A 17,270-nucleotide genomic window follows, 5' to 3' on the forward strand; every position below is an offset into this window, starting at 1 on the left:
TCATTTGCTAATATCTTCTCCCATTCTGTCAGTTGTCCTTTGGTTTTATTGACTGTTTCCTTTGCTGTGTGAAAGTTTTTCATCTTTATGAAGTCCCAGTAGTTCATTTTTGCCTTTGTTTCCCTTGGCTTTGGAGCTGTGCCTAGTAAGAGGTTGCTACAGCCAAGGTCACAGAGGTTATTGCCTGTGTTCTTCTCTAGGATTTTGATGGATTCCTGTCTCAGATTTAGGTCTTTCATCCATTTTGAATATATTTTTGTGTATAGTGTAAGAAAATGGTCCAGTTTCATTCTTCTGCATATGGCTGTCCAATTTTTCCAACACCATTTGTTGAAGAGACTGTCTTTTTTCTGTTGGATATTCTTTCCTGCTTTGTCGGAGATGAGTTGACTGTAGAGGTGAGGGTCCATTCTGGGTTCTGTATTCTAGTCCATTGATCTGTGTGTCTGTTTTTATGCCAGTACCGTACTGTCTTGATGATGACAGCTTTGTAATAGAGCTTGAAGTCTGGAATTGTGATGCCACCAGCCTTCATTTTCCTTTTCAACATTCCTTTGGCTATTCGAGGTCTTTTCTGGTTCCCTACAAATTTTAGGATTATTTGTTCCAGCTCTGTGAAAAATATTGATGGTATTTTGATAGGGATTGTATGAAATGTGTTGATTGCTCTAGGTAGCATAGACATTTTCACAATATTTGTTCTTCCAATCCATGAGCATGGAATGTTTTTCCATTTCTTTGTGTTGTCCTCAATTTCTTTCATGCATATTTATTTTGTTAGTGTTTGATATTTTTCTAGTCCTGTTACTTTTTCACTTTTCTGAATTTTTATGTTTTAGGTTTATTTATTTTAAATAGCTGCCTTGTAAAAATCAACCTGATTTTAACTGATTCAACCTGATTTTAAACTGATTTTAGCCTTTTAACTGAGCAGTTCAATGTACTTTCTAGTAATTTTTCACATATTATTGATATGTTTTTATAGATCTCACCAATGCCATGGTGTTAGATTGTATTCTACATTGGAATTGTTCTTCAGTGTACCATTTTTAGAATACAGTGTGGTTTTTCTTTCTTTTTTTTTTTAAGATTTTATTTATTTATTTGTGTGTGTGAAAGAGAAAGAGAGAGAGAGCACACAAATAGGGAGAGTGGCAGGCAGAAGGAGAAGCAGGATCCCTGCTGAGCAAAGAGCCCAACGTGGGACTTGATCCCAGGGTGCTGGGATCATGACCTGAGCTGAAGGCACACTCTTTTTTAAATTTTTATTTTTTTAAAGATTTTACTTATTTATTTGACAGAAAGAGAGACAGAGAGAGAGAGGGAACACAAGCAGGGGAGTGGAAGAGGGGGAAGCAGGCTTCCCACTGAGCAGAGAGCCCTATGCAGGGCTTGATCCCAGGACCCTGGGATCATGACCAGAGCTGAAGACAAACACTTAATGACTGAGCCACCCAGGCGCCCCTGAAGGCAGACTCTTAACCAACAGAGCCACCCAGGCAGCCCTTACAGTGTGATTTTTCATGTAGAGTTGTGTAACACAATCATTCTTGGTGTCAAGTATTATGATACAGTGATTAATATATTGTGTCTGGAGCCACATTTCCTGGATTAATATCTCTGTTGTTGTTCTTCCTTAGCACTGCATCCCATGGACAAGTTAAGAATATTTAATGTCTTAGTTTCTTCATAGTTCTTATCTTAATAGGGATTATATGAGAATTATCATGTAAGGTATTTGAAAAAATAATTAGAAGGTAATAGGCACTCATAATGGGCTATTATTAATTTCTACCAGGTATTGTATACTTTTCATTTGTCTTATTTTTCTCCTCCTTTTTGTGCTTTTAAGTTTATTAAATGTCAAACTATTTCATTTTTCTTCTGTACTCTTTAATCATTTTGTCCCATTTATCTTTCCATGTATACCCTTGAAATTTTAGTAAGCATTATAAGCAAAATTAGAAGTTACTATTTTTATAATCCTCTTGAACAATACAATTAGAATTCTTGAACTCCCAATAACAAATGTTTTCATTTCTTTTTACTCTTAAGGATTTTTTTTTCCTGGGTATAAAGTACTAATTTTACCAGACATTTTTTTTTTTTTTAAGATTTTATTTATTTATTTGACAGACAGAGATCACAAGTAGGCAGAGAGGCAGGCAGAGAGAGAGAGAGAGGGAAGCAGGCTCTTTGCTGAGCAGAGAGCCTGATGCGGGGCTTGATCCCAGGACCCTGAGATCATGACCTGAGCTGAAGGCAGAGGCTTTAACCCACTGAGCCACCCAGGTGCCCCCAGACATTTTCTTTTTTATAGGATTGAAAACTTTTTATTTAAGGGCCAGATAGCAAATATTTCAGACTTTGCAGGCCATGCAGTAACATTTTTGTTATTGCTGTTATAGTTGAACTGTTCTGTTGTGTCTTTTTAGTTTTAAAGATTTTCTCTTGTACTTTATTGTTCTGAAATTTTATAAAGAATTGCCTGGAGATATATATATATGTATATATATATGTATATATATATATATGTATATATATGTATATATACGTATATATATGTATATATATATATATATACACATATATATACATATATATACGTATATATATATTTAATTTTAGTTAAGATTTTTGTGATTCCCGAGTGTTAGGATTTGTGTCCATTATCAATAATAATTAATTCTTAATCATTTTGGAATCAAATATTCACTTCCCCCTAATATTTCAGTTCTTCTTTTGTAATTCCAGGTATTTTGTACCTTCTTACCTTTACTGAAATTCTCTTATGGGTTTCATATATTTTACCTTTTTACCTCTGCTATTTTGCTCATAAGTTTTTCAGATTCTGATTCATGATTTCCCTCTTCAGTGTCATGTAACCCGATACTTTAAGCCTTAACAGATTGTTTTAATTTCAATTTTTTATTTCTAGAACTAGCATAATTTTCTATTTTAAACGTGCCTTATAATTTTTATTTCTCACCATTATTCATACTTTAATCCCTCTTTTTTTTTTTAAAGATTTAATTTATTAATTTGACAGACAGAGATCACAAGTAGGCAGAGAGGCAGGCAGAGAGAGAGGAAGGGAAGCAGGCTCCCCGCTGAGCAGAGAGCCTGACTCGGGCTTGATCCCAGGACCCTGGGATCATGACCTGAGCTTAAGGCAGAGGCTTTAACCCACTGAGCCACCTAGGTGCCCCTAATCTCTCTTTTTAAAATGCTGTTAAATATACTTTTATCCTATATCTGAAGAATTTGTTGATATGTTCTCTCTCATCTCTCAGCTTGTTTTCTCATTGTTGTTTTGTTACTTCTCTTATTGTGATTTCATGTTTCTTGGACTTGATTTGTGGGAAATCTTTGAGGCCTGGGGTGAGGTGTGGTCTTTCAAAAAGGATTTCAGTTAGTTTCTCACAGAAGCCTCGAAACACTAGCAACTTGAATTTTTGGCTTGTAGTATTTTGTACTAGGCAGATAGTGTAAATTTGTGCCATAAATTCCAGGTGAATTCTGGACCAATAGCTATGAGTCTCAGGAGAGGCTTTTTCTGCATATACTCAGACCTAAAACAAGACAGGAAAATCTGCTTGCCAAATTACCTTCCTGTCTGCTTTTGCAAAATTGATTTTTGAAAATGCTTTTATTGTGTAGCTTTTGGGGGGAAAAAAGCGTGTAACTTTTTATGTGCCTTGAATTTTTTCAGGATCTCTAACCCATACTGGAGCCAAATCTTTGTGTTCTATTTCTTGCACCTAGGCAATTTAAACCGAGATGTAGGTCACTGGGATCAATAGAAGACCACTAAGTATCATCTGACTTTAGTGTTTGCTTGCCTTTCTCCATCAGTCCCAGGGAATTTCTTTTGCTTTTTTTGTAAGTCCAACTATATGTAATAAATGGTCTTTTAACAATATTTTACCCTCCATTTTTAGATATTTTATGATAGGGGTAGGTAACAATAGTTGTACCATTATATGGTGAAATATACCTTTATCCAGCAAATTTTCTGAAGTTATTAGTGTATTATTGGTGTACTCTTGAACTATTAAAGTTAAGAATATCTACATCAAGATAGTGAGATAAAACCTGAGTCTGCTTTTATCTATGCAACATATTTCTACTAAAGATATCTCAATAAGATTATTTCACTGATAGAGTTAATTATTTCACTGATAGAGTTTTTGTTTCAGTAGTTTTTGTTAGGTAAAAAACATGACTTGTAAACATAGTTACTAGGTGTACATTATTTTCAAGATGTCTGTATATATTTCAACTGATTATACAGGTGGATTGTCTGAATTTACATGTTAATAAATTTGAGAATTATCTTCCATAAAGACTGAAAATTTTGTTAGTATTTCTTCTTTGGCACTTAAATATATCTGTGTGTTTCTGCAAGAATCAGTTCTACTAGCAATATTATCTAAATATTGATAGTCACATATTCTGCTAGTCCTAAAGGAAAGAAGGGTGATGAAATTAATGAGAAGTGTCCCATACATTGGATGTGCTACAGTCTATTAAGAAGAGATAAATGCAAGGGAAGTAATACAGCACAGTGTGATCCACACCCTCACAGATCACATTAGGAAGTCTGAAGAGAAGTATTAACCTGTATAGAGATTAATCACTTTGAATAGACAAGTTGCCTTTGAAGATAGAATTTTAGAATTAAACACCTATTTGAGACAATATGTTGTCTCATTCAACAGAGGAGAAATCTGAGGGACCAGAATTTGATTTGCCTGAATTACATTGCTAATTTGATGCCAGAACTGATACTGAAAGACAAGTGTTAGAACTCCTGGTCTGGTCTTTTGGTATTTTCCATTTCTGCAAAAATGGTCAGCAGCAACTTTCTTTATGATTACTACTAAATGGTTTGAAATGCTTGTTTTTTAATATTCTAGTTATTTGAAAATTGGTAAGCACATAAATTTATATAGCTATTATCTTTTGGCTGTAATATTTAAAAACTGGAATACCCATTTTTTCCTCCATACAAATGTTCTTCCCTTACTGAAGGGCAGCCATTCAGTATCACTTATTGGTGTGTTTAAGTTTCCTTAATTTCATAGTATTGTTATTTCTATGTCTAAGTTGATTATTTCTAGTATGTTATTTTATCTTTAAAATTTTTTCTATTATGTTATTTTAAACAGAATTTTGTCATGAAGTTCAATAATAGAAGGATTTTTCTTGAGGAATTAGTTATTTAAAAAATCCTTTAAACTTTATTAACAGCTTTATATTCTGAACAGTATTCTGAACAGTATTTTCAGCTTATCTGTTAGCTAGATAAGTATATTTTTAAAAGTTTTCTCAGCTGAAGGCTCTTGTGACTATTTTAGAAATAATCATTTAGTTATAATGCATATCAATTAATAGAATACTTAGCTAAGATTATATGATGGGATGCATAAAAAGGCTAAGGGTTTTGCAAAGTAGTACTTGACTTCTCTATGCTATTGGGAAGATCTGAAAACTGACTTTAGCAGAAAGAAGCCATTGAGTTCTTCTGAAGTCATTTATGTCATTTACATTGAGGAAATTATGAAATGCTTATTTAGATCAACTTTGCCTTACAACTGGGGTTTTTCACTGAGTATAAACATTTGGTTTTGAGATAACATAAATCGAAGGGCCTTGAAAAAAAAAAAGATAACAGGGGTGCCTGAGTGGCTCAGTGGGTTAATCCTATGCCTTCGGCTCAGGTCCTGATCCCAGGGTCCTGGGATCGAGCCCCGCATCACGCTCTCTGCTCAGCAGGGAGCCTGCTTCTCCCTCTCTCTCCGCCTGCCTACTTGTGATCTCTCTCTCTCTGTCAAATAAATAAAAAAATCTTAAAAAAAAAAATAACATAAATTCTCAATCACTGCATCATTAGTACTTATATGTAAATAGGAGTTGGTAAAACACATTTAAATAACAAAGTATGTAACCTTTGCTACCTACCAAGAAATTCTGTGATGGTATCAATAACACTGAGAGGAGTTGAGATTAAAATGCTGACAGCCAAGGGAAGTGATTGGTATTGACCACCATTGTCAATGACTACTATTATTGTTGCTGAAACTGTAAGTTGAAACATGTGGATTTGATTCTTTGCACACAAAAAAGTTCACAAAAATTTCTTTTGATAGCTTTTAGTACTTGGTGGATCATGTGTTAGGCTGTAATAAAATCCATGTGAACTTTTATGTATACAAATGTCAGATCAAGTACAGGTTTCATACGTATTATTTCAAACGTCCATCAATAAAAATAAAAGAGGCCAACAAGTTAAATATAATAAAAAATGAAATATTTATTCTTTTGGCTCAATAATGACGTAGCTCACCATTCTTTTTTAGTAATAGCAATTCCCTGCATGCAGTTCATTAGTACACTACAAGTAAATAGTTTTGTAAAAGGTTAACATTAAACTTTTGGTTTGTGCAAAAAACAAAAATTTATATCATGTTAGGTAATTGCACAACTTTGCCACTTTGTTCATGGCTAAAAAGGACCGAGCCCATGTTATTTCTCTAATAGCTCTAATGTAGCAAGAATTAAAAAAATAAGACTAGTCTGCATAAGCAAATACTACAAAAGTTTGAGTAAAAAAAAAATTCCATGAATAATGGGTAATATTGAGGCAACCATAGTTGGTAAAAAATGATCTAAGTTTGAATATTGACCAATGTATCTCCTATTGGAATGGTAGAAAATATATTATAACAAAGAAATCCACAAAACCCATTGTCTAACTTTTATTTTAGGAAATTATCCATTGAAAAGTCTTATGGATTCAAAAGTTTGGAGTTGTGATTAAAAATAAAAAGCAAAAGCATAAAGTAAAATAAGTTGCCATGTCATCAACCTGAAAATAATTTTCTTATGTACAAAATGCAACAAATAAAATTGATCATATTTTTACATTATTTATATTTAAACAAATTTTGGACATATTTTTAGCAAAATATGAAGTATAGGTTTTGACAATAGGCAGTATGCAGTGTGTTTCTTTGAAATATAGAGAGACATCATATGACACTCAAGTTGAATTTAAAATGTGAAAGTAAAGGTACTTTTAAGTAACTGCAAGCTATTCTGCTTGACATACTGGATAGAGCTCTTTGAATTCACTCTATCAACATGTGACTTCTTCTAACCAAGGCTTGTGAAGAATGGGTTGAGTAAAATAGAGCAGCATAGGCAATATTGACATGCATTAGTGATAGTCTTCAAACTATTTATGTTTAATGAATGGTACAGGATACATCCCTGTTGGAAGCTTGCAAAAGACACGTAACAGTGTGGTACATATTTGATTTAATAGATATTGTTTAGCAGGAAAAAAATATATATATACACATATATGTGTGTGTGTGTGTGTGTGTGTGTGTATATAATTGAATATATATGTGTATATATATATATATTCAATTCCTGCCCAAACATGCACCACAGGATAAAATAACTATTTACATAACGGGGGTGTTGAATTGACACAAAATGTCAGCTTTGCTGAGAGTAGAAGGTGGCAAAGCAAAACTGCAGCAGAAAGTGGGACAACTATTCTAAAGTGACACTTTAGATGCACTTTTTCTAGATTTTTTTCATTTTGTTTTTGGAAAGCATTTAACCAAATTAAATATAGAGCTCTGGAACTTAGAATAAAATCTGCACTTGCTGAAACAATATTTGCATAAAAATAATCCTTTAAAAATTAGAGGAGACTTTACAGGCACATAACTGTTCAGATATAAACAAATGTAACAGACTAAAACACTTCCAAAATTAAAGCCATCTAGAAAACGGAATTACCTGAAATTATTGACATTAGAATTTTTTTTCTTGTTTTGAGCATGAACTTTATCTCTCAAAACACTTTTGAAAATTATTTGAGAGACTTATGGAGTAGGAACACAGGGCTCTTATACGCTTTTTTCTCAACTTAAATAGCATTTACAAAAATAGTGACATAGTATTATGAATAAACTATGAATTAGGGAGCAAGGGAATCCACTAGAACAAATTTTGTAAAAATATGGCAGATATGGAAGTTAAAAATAGAGTGGATGCAAGTACTGTACTAAAGGTGTTTGGTGTAGTTACAATGATCACTTTGCACAATTATCCCTACAGTCTAGATAGCCATTGAGTTTCTCTTCAGCAGTGTCAGCTGGTAATGAAAACAGCAACCTCTTGTCAATCTTGTTGATACCCTGACTCACAGAGTTGTAGTGATGGAGAGGTCACTGTCTTATAGGCACTGACCATATGTATTTATTAAAACAGTCAGTTTGGCATCCACCTCCTCTGGGCGTCCAGTTGACACATAGACTTTACCATCATAGGCTGTAAACAATTGATCACAAAGATAATTCTTTGTTTCTTTTTTACTTTTGATTTTCCCTGCCCTCTTTCCCTTTGCTTTCTTTTTCTGGTTTGTCTTTCTCAAACTTTTCTTTGTCTGGCTTTGTTACACTGTCGTAGGAAGGAGGAGATGTGGTAGAGGAACTTCCATCTGTTTTTTCTGGGGTGGAGTTTCCATTTAATTTGTCAATTATCATGTCTTCTTTGATAGGTAAGTCAATCCTTCCTTTAATTGCCTCTTTGTTATATTCACTTGATACCTTTTTTAACCTTTGTCTTAAAAGATAACATCTGAAATTACGCTGAATGATAGCAGCGGACACCTCCTCTTGTTTGCGTTTCAAAGTGGTTGTAATGGGTTCATAGGAGACTTTGGAGGGGTTTGATGCCATGAACCGGTCTTCCATCTGTATTCGAAGGGCATCCATCTCTCCACTCTCACCCAAAACACGCTTTGTAAAGGCAAATAAAATGTCGAGGCAGTGGATCCGGTCCCCACTGACCATGGGCAGGTCCATGGCAATGAGCTGGACTTTGTTTGGTTTTGCTATGAGAAGAGGAGGATCAAGGGCAGCTGCAAAATCAGAGAGCTTGGAGAACTCTATAAACTGGGTAGCATCAGGATCAAACTTCTCCCAGACCTCATAGAACATCTCGAAGTCATCTTCACTCAGGGGCTCTGCACTTTCTTCAGTAGCAACACTGAAGTTCTCCAGGATGACAGCGATGTACATGTTCACCACAACCAGAAATGATATAATGATATAACTCACGAAAAAGAAAATCCCAACAGATGGGTTCCCACAGTCTCCTTTAACTGAGCTTCCAGGGTGAATTGTGTCAGGATCACAGTCAGGGGGTGCACTGTTGAGAATAGGTGCCAGCAGTCCGTCCCAGCCAGCAGAGGTGGTAATTTGGAACAGGCAGATCATGCTGTTGCCAAAGGTCTCAAAGTTGAACATGTCATCAATACCAGCTTCCTTTTTAACATAGGCAAAGTTGGACATTCCAAAGATGGCGTAGATGAACATGACCAGGAAGAGCAGGAGGCCGATGTTAAACAAGGCAGGAAGGGACATCATCAGAGCAAAGAGCAGCGTGCGGATCCCCTTGGCCCCTTTGATCAGACGCAAGATTCGACCAATCCTGGCGAGCCGGATCACTCGGAACAGAGTAGGAGACACAAAGTATTTTTCTATCAGCTCAGCCAGAAACATGCCTGTGGAAAAATATAGAAAACAGCTAAACAGTGAGTATTTTATGTTTATATGAATGCTTTGTCCTTGCAAGATTTATGAAAACAGCAGGATTGTTATGAGTATAAATTTTTACTAAATATTTGGGTCCACTCCCTAGTATTAGTAATTGGATTACAGAATTTTATTAAATGATTCTTTAATGTTAAAAACTGATATAGATTTTTAGAAAATCCAACAATTAAATAATCTCAGAATGTCATGGCAATTTAAGATTATATACACTTGGTTACTATGAGGAGTTATCCGCACACATGAAATGTGCTGATTACAAACAAAGATTATTTCTGAAATCTCTAAATATATTTTCTATTTTTGAATACCAACATTCTTCAGTTAGAGGAAAAGGAAAGTGTAAACTTTAGAATTATACATATTAACATTCTCAGATCTAATTTCTGTGTTGTACAGCTGTCGGGCTTTGGAAAAATTTACCTACAATGGTACCTCTCTGTAATTAAACTATTCTTACCTACAATGGAGAGAATCACCACCACAAAATCAAAAATGTTCCAACCTATGGTGAAGTAGTAGTATCTGAGAGAGACAAGCTTTAGCACAAATTCTCCAGTGAACAAGATAATGAACACAAGGTTGATCCGGGACAAAACTAGAGTCATATATTTGCTCTGGTCATCAGTTTCCACCATCATGGTGACCATGTTGAGGCAGATGAGGATCATGATGCTGATATCAAAGACTTGTCTGGTTACAAAATCAAAGACCATTCCTTGGAATTTGTTCTAGTAAGAGAGAGAGCAGAGAAAAGGTTAATAAATAATGATCCAGTGAAATTGCAAGTGAAGTCCTTCCATATGTGGCCACGAGATATACGCCCTTCTCACATTAGTCCAAACAATTCTTTGTGCTCCATTTCTCTTCACATTAAAATATGAGGAGGAAAAGAAAAAAGTCATAGGATAAGAACAAAACATATTTGGTATATTTAAGTTCCACGGAAAGACAAAACTCAATAAGACATAAATTGGTGACAATTGGCTGTTAATATGCATGGGCTTCTCTTGATTTAAAAAAAAAAACTATGATAATTTTCATAAAAAATTATGGAAACAAGATTTACAAAGTAGTTTGATACAGACAGACTTTTATTTATTTATTTATTTAAGATTTTATTTATTTGAAACAGAGAGAGAGATCAAAGGTAGGCAGAGAGGCAGGCAGAGAGAGGGGGGAAGCAGGCTCCCTACTGAGCAGAGAGCCCGATGCGGGCCTCGATCCCAGGACCCTGGGATCATGACCTGAGCCGAAGGCAGAGGCTTAACCCACTGAGCCACCCGGGCGCCCCAGACAGACTTTTAGATGGATGAATACCTTAACTCATTTGCCCATACTTCAGGAATTTTGGTTTATATATTATTTCCATCTCTCCCTCCTTCAAAATATATCAGTCTCCGTCTATTTTATTCTAACTTCTAACTATGTGTGTCTGTGTGTTTGTTATTTATCTGTCTTTCTTCAAGATCTGTTCTTTATCTATGCTTCACCAAAAATGCATGACACTTTTTCTTTGTTTTGTTAGCAATCATCTCGGGAGTCACATACTTTCAAAGATTACTGTACTCTTAGGGTCATTGAATATAGTTCTGTTAGGAAGATAAATTTTTAATAATTTAGAATAAAAATATCAAATGAAATTTCACAACTTACTAAAAATCAATTTCATGAATTGGCCAAGTTTCCTTCTTTTAAATATATTTAAATGACCTTCAGTAAAGCAGATTTATGCCCTTTTGTGTTTCCTGCTCTACCTCCCTGCTTTGTCGCTTCTAACCTCAACTCCAAAACTCTTAGAAATATGATTAAGTCAAGTAAGTCATTGATGGGCTTCATGAGGGCTTGCCAAGTCCCAGTTCTGGCAATTACAGGCTTTATGACTTTGGGTACGATTTTTTGGGGGGCTCAGTTTCCTTATTCCTTACCCATCTAAGAGATAAGTTATAGTACAAACAGCTCTATGAACATAATCCATCATTATTATGTCTTTTCATATATTATGAAGCTCTACAGAGTATGCATTCTGATTAAGTCTTTTTCTTTTTTGTGTATTTGGTGAAACAAACTATTTTGATGATGCCCTTTTCCTTCCTAAGAAGGTTAAGAGTATTTTCTAATCATATGAATGGAGAGAACAAATAGTATAGAGGGAAGTGCTGGGGTAGGATAGGAGTTTTCCAGACTCCATTTATTTAAATGGCAACACGGTGCCATGTAACAAGATTGGGTACGTTCCAGGAAGCAGTAGGTGGCAGCAGGAATATGAAGGCTGCTTTGGAAATAGTTATTGAGAACCTCAAGTTGGGCTTTTTCAACTGACAAACTATAAAGAACATTACCTCCTAATTCTTATTGAGTATGGCAGTTGTGAATGGTGTTAAACAATATGAACTTCACTATTAGGGCCTATGATATATTGGTGATGTCACTCAGTATGTTCTCATCCAAAGCACTCCCAACTTCATCATATGGAAGTAAGGCTCTAGAATACTAAACGAGATGAGTAATTCTTACTGCTGGCCGAGGTATGGGCTTCTGAGGTTTCTTGGATCCAAGTTTCTTCATTGCATTGTAGTATTTTTTCTGTTCCTCTGTCATAAAAATGTCTTGACCTCCAAAGTAAAGATATAGTATAAAACCGGTTACAATCTCAATATGTATTACAAGAGCACCAGTACAAAAATATTTCTGAGTCTTTAGTCTTTTCTCAATTTTTAAATGGAAGTTTTCCCATTTCATACACACACACACACACACACACACACACACACACATTCTGCTTTTCTCATTTATGTAAAATTTGGAGTACTTTACTATTATATAAAACCTACAATCACATAAATCTCTGATTAGTACAGGATTGTAATTTGGTTATATTATATTTAGAAGGAGGCTCAGAGATCTCAAATATATTTTTGTGAAAGAAAAAGTGTTTTCTTAGTCCATTTCACTTTTGGCAGTTTTCCTTCTTTATTCAGTAATTTTAAGTACCTCCTGTGTGCTAGAAAATGTGACTATTATCAGAATTAAATAGGTAATATGAGATACAATATCTTGTCGTATGGAATAGGAAAATGAAGACAGGTGGAAAATGCATAAGGATATATAAAAAAGTATTGCAGAGACCAAAATAAACCCTGAAGACTCAGAAACTGTCTTTATAAGCTAGGCCTTAACAGATGATCAGAGGTATGCTAGGCAAAGCATTCCAGGTAAAGAAAATACCCTGTGTAAAGTCATAGAGGTACAAGAGCATGGCTTGCTTAGAAAGGGAAAAAAGAAAAAAATCCATGTGGCTTTGTGTGTAACGTATGATAGTGGTGACGGCAGTTATTGACTGAGGAGTAGGGAAGGAGATACAGAAATGTGGTGTGGGAGAAAATGAGGCTAGAAAACTGGGTGGAAATAATTCCCGAAATTCTCTGTAAGCAAGGGTAAAGCATTAGAGGAGGCCCGCTGGATGCATTGAAGCAGTGGTCACAAAGACACTAAAGCAGCTCTGCAGAGGAACAACCTAGAGAGGAGCCACCAACGAGAGGCTGGAAACTGCAGCTGAACTGACCACACAGTGAACTGAAAAGAATATAAAAATGATCTAAGTCTGTCTTGACTATGAGTATCCTGACTATTTGGATGTACAACAGACAGAATCTCAGAATGGGGAAAGCTGAGAGCTGAGGAATACTTATCTTCTTTTTCTGTTGGTTGAAGTTATCTATGATTACACCAATGAATAGGTTCAGAGTGAAGAATGACCCAAAGATGATGAAGATGACGAAGTACAAATACATATATAGATTTTCTTCATATACAGGCTGAAGTTTTACCTAAATAGTATTGAAAATATTAAATAATATTTAAAAACATAATAAATACTTAAACTAAGTTAACAATTTAGTGAGTGTTGTTACTTAATCTAGAGCTATTTTTGCTTTGCCCTGAGATACTGTTCTGCAAAAAAGTTGTTTTTTCAAACTGGTATGATCTAGGATAATGGAAGTTTGTAATTTTTATGCTTGTTCTTGAATCTATTTTTCCTTTGTGGCTCACCTGTACATTTTCTTTAGAGTAAATAACAGTGGTATAACAAGAAATATTTTGAACCTATTATTAGTCTTATAAATTTTTTTACAGCATTTTAAATTTGGGTCTGGATTGGTTCTTGAAGATATGGCTTTAATAATAGAACATTAGCTTCTAAGGGGAATGTAATATAAACAGATATGTTCTGAGGAATTTTTTTAAATTCCTATTTTCAAAATTGAGTTTCCCTGAAACTTGCTTTTTTTTTTTTCAAGATATTTTTGGAAGTTGCTTCACAAACTCTGATTTATCATACTCTCCAGGGATAAGGAGAAGCAAGTTACTTTCTCATGAGCAATGTTCCCAATATTGAGTCTCATTTATAGACCAATTTGATGTCTTCTGATCCCATGCAGTTAGATATCCTTTCATAGTAGATATCTACATATAGATAGATATATCAGACATATATTAACCAAAATACCATCTTTATTGAAGTACATTAGCTTAAGAGGATCATTTCTGTATGTAATTATAAATATTCTGATTGCATCTAATATGAAATTGTTGGCCGTTCACTTAAATTATTACAAATGTTCACTACGGAAAATATTGTAACTATTAATAGTATTTGAGTGATACTTACATCTCGTGAATCAACAGCTGCATACATAATATCCATCCAGCCTTTAAATGTGGCCTGTGAACAATACATATTTGAATTCTGCATAAAAACCTAATTCAAGAATGTGGCATTTTACCATATGAGAATCTGATAGTGTTACTACAAGTAGGTTTTTGTATGATATCATAAAATTCTGTATCAAGAGATTGAAATGAATTGAGTCAAGAAATCGAATTGAAATAGAATATGATTGTATTTAGAGTCTGGAATTTATTTTCTTTCTCTTGGAAGATATTAATTTTCTTCTTACAAAAATTTAACTAGAGGCTTGATTCATAGAATACCCATCTCAGTTTCAAATCCTTTCTATACTGAAATATAAGCTCTGTTATTCAAACCTATGGTGTGTTTAAACACAGTTCAGTTGTTTTCATTAGTGAGTTACTGATTAGTTAATATGTGGTCAGTTAAGCCAAAATTATTAACATTATACATTTTGAAATCTATTCCATAAGATTGGTATTTCTGCAAATAGTAGAACCATACTCCTTAGACGTTGGCACAATAAATTTTCTGGCTAATAATTTATTTTTTAATTTTTAATATATATTTTAAAGATTTATTTATTTATTTATTTATTTGACAGGGAGAGAGAGACAGAGAGGGAACACAAGCAGGGGGAGTGGGAGATGGAGAAGCACGCTTCCTGCTGAGCAGAGAGTTCGATGCGGGGCTCCATCCCAGGACCCTGGGATCATAAGCTGAGCCGAAGGCAGATGCTCAACGACTAGCCACCCAGGCACCCCCTAGGCTAATAATTTATACATTTAATTAATCATTAAAATATGTACATTGTTATTTTGACATATAAAATTGCTCCTTTGGCAATAATTGCTAAAGAAAACTAAAAACAGTAATAATGCAATAGCACTCAATAATATAATAAGAAAAAAAACCAGGAAGCAGGAAAATAAGGCCATATTTAACATACTAAAAGCTGAACATTGGGGAAATACATATTAAAATAACTGCAAAACATCTTAAAGTCAAGTTAAGCTAATAGTATAGGTGTTATCACCAACTGCTTTTGTACTGTCAGATAATTTTATTCAAGCAAAGAACATCAGAGAAATGATCTTTTGTGAAACATTTTGAAAATGTTTCCAGAACTCATACAGTGGTAACTTACCACTTGAAGCAATGCAAGATAGCCAGCGCCAACATTATCAAAGTTTACTTTGACGTTTTTCCACCGAGCTTGCTTGCCAAGAGCCTGACAGTCGCTCAGATTGTTGACTTCACTAACTTCAAACATGTTACCCGTTGTCGTGTTAACACAGTGGTAGAACTTGCCAGCAAACAAATTCACACCCATGATGCTAAAGATCAGCCAGAAGATGAGACATACCAAGAGTACATTCATGATAGAGGGAATTGCTCCAACAAGAGCATTCACAACAACCTAGAAGAGAAAAAGCCACTTACAAATCGCTGGAATGAAAACCATTCCTTTCATTTATTTATTTAATACTAAAATGGGTGCAAAAAGAGTTAAATAAAAATCTAGGTGGGTAAGTTGTTTCTCGTCATGTTTTCTAGGACATATGTAAAAGGGAAAATAAACAGTAACACAACTAAATAGCTAAAGGATTTAAGGAAAGCAAAATATACCAAAGTGTGAAAAGAAATAAAAACCTGATATATAGTAAGATGGAGTCAGAAAATGTTTGTATGCTGGGGAAAAAAGAAAAAAAAAACGCATTAAATACCAACAGAAGAAATATATTGTCATTCAGCAATACATTTTAATTTTTAGGACTGTTAATGAATGATGATCTGAAAACATGGTTAAACAAACCTTTTGCAAATAAAGTATTAGTAATGCCTTAAATCTGCCTCCTCAGATCAAGTCAACTTTTTATGACTATGAAGATAGGGTTAAGAATTTGCAAGGTAAATTCTTTTTTTCTCTATTGGTAAATCCCAATTTAAAAAACTATGTTAAATGAGATGGACTTTATCTCTGGACATAAAAATAACAAATATGTCCTCATTATTATTCTAAATCTCTCAAATGTTCACTTTAGTGTACATGTTACTTCATCAACCTAAGCTGACCTGTTTCATGAAGAAGAAATCAAGTTACCTATTCTCTCATTAAATTCAAAAGCTTATGATGTATTTTGAAATCCCTAGGGAGGCTGATAGCATCTTTACTTATCTAATTTAATCTGATTAATAGTGGACTCTTTAGTTAAGCATTTATGTTAAATGAAACTATTGTTTTAAAATAATGTAAATACTATGTTAGAAATCAATACCAAAAATTTTTAAATTGACATCAAAATCTGAAATCCAAAATTGTAAAAATTTCATATACTACTTGAATTTGATTTCTTTTAGAAATTAAGTTATATAATACTTGCCATGTTTCTTTGCTACTACAATTTGTGTAAAATGACCTCCACAAATTTTCTTATCAAATAACTGTGTGGTACATTTTACCATGCTTCATAGCTGGAACATTAATTCCATCATATGATTGAATTTAAAATGCCAAACAATATTTTTTCAGATTAGAGCAAATTTATAAGTTTCTTATTTTGTTCATTGCTATCTTCCCTCAAAAAGGAATTGCTAATGTGAAACCATGCAAGCAAATGAGGGCTTAAGTAGTGTTAGTAATGGCAAAGATAGGTTTGAATAGAACTTGAAATTTTGTAACAATTTTTTATGAATTTTGTGACTTTTTTTTATCAAGTAGCACTGAAATGAAATTAGAATGTAAAACCAAATATTTCTTTGCTTACAGAGCTTCTGTAAAGTCTAGAGAGTGGTTTCATTTTCCGTGATGGGTGAATCTCTAAGTCAAGGCTGAAGTGTTTTTGTTGCTCTAAACAAACCTTCTAACATAAAAGCCTATGGCCAGGGAGAAATTCAATATCTCTGTGCATTTGCATGCTGGATTAAACAAACCTGGC

General features: G+C 34.1%; 1 protein-coding gene across 7 annotated transcripts in view; it reads right to left on the reverse strand.

Annotated features, from left to right (window-relative positions):
• Positions 1-7,424: 7,424 nt before the first annotated feature.
• SCN3A (sodium voltage-gated channel alpha subunit 3) overlaps positions 7,425-17,270 on the reverse strand; it is a 107,378-nt gene continuing 97,532 nt past the window's right edge. For all 7 annotated transcript variants that reach the window (XM_032880333.1, XM_032880332.1, XM_032880331.1 and 4 more), the window contains 6 exons: positions 15,479-15,751; positions 14,311-14,364; positions 13,331-13,468; positions 12,156-12,260; positions 10,099-10,369; positions 7,425-9,589 (listed from right to left, as the gene is read on the reverse strand). In XM_032880333.1, the coding sequence (XP_032736224.1) occupies positions 8,394-9,589; positions 10,099-10,369; positions 12,156-12,260; positions 13,331-13,468; positions 14,311-14,364; positions 15,479-15,751 (2,037 nt within the window). In that variant the 3' untranslated portion in view covers positions 7,425-8,393. The remainder of the gene's footprint in view (positions 9,590-10,098; positions 10,370-12,155; positions 12,261-13,330; positions 13,469-14,310; positions 14,365-15,478; positions 15,752-17,270) is intronic.

This window comes from Lontra canadensis, unplaced genomic scaffold (genome assembly GCF_010015895.1).
Source record: "Lontra canadensis isolate GAN:19392208 unplaced genomic scaffold, GSC_riverotter_1.0 scaffold69, whole genome shotgun sequence".
Lineage (NCBI taxonomy): Eukaryota > Metazoa > Chordata > Mammalia > Carnivora > Mustelidae > Lontra > Lontra canadensis.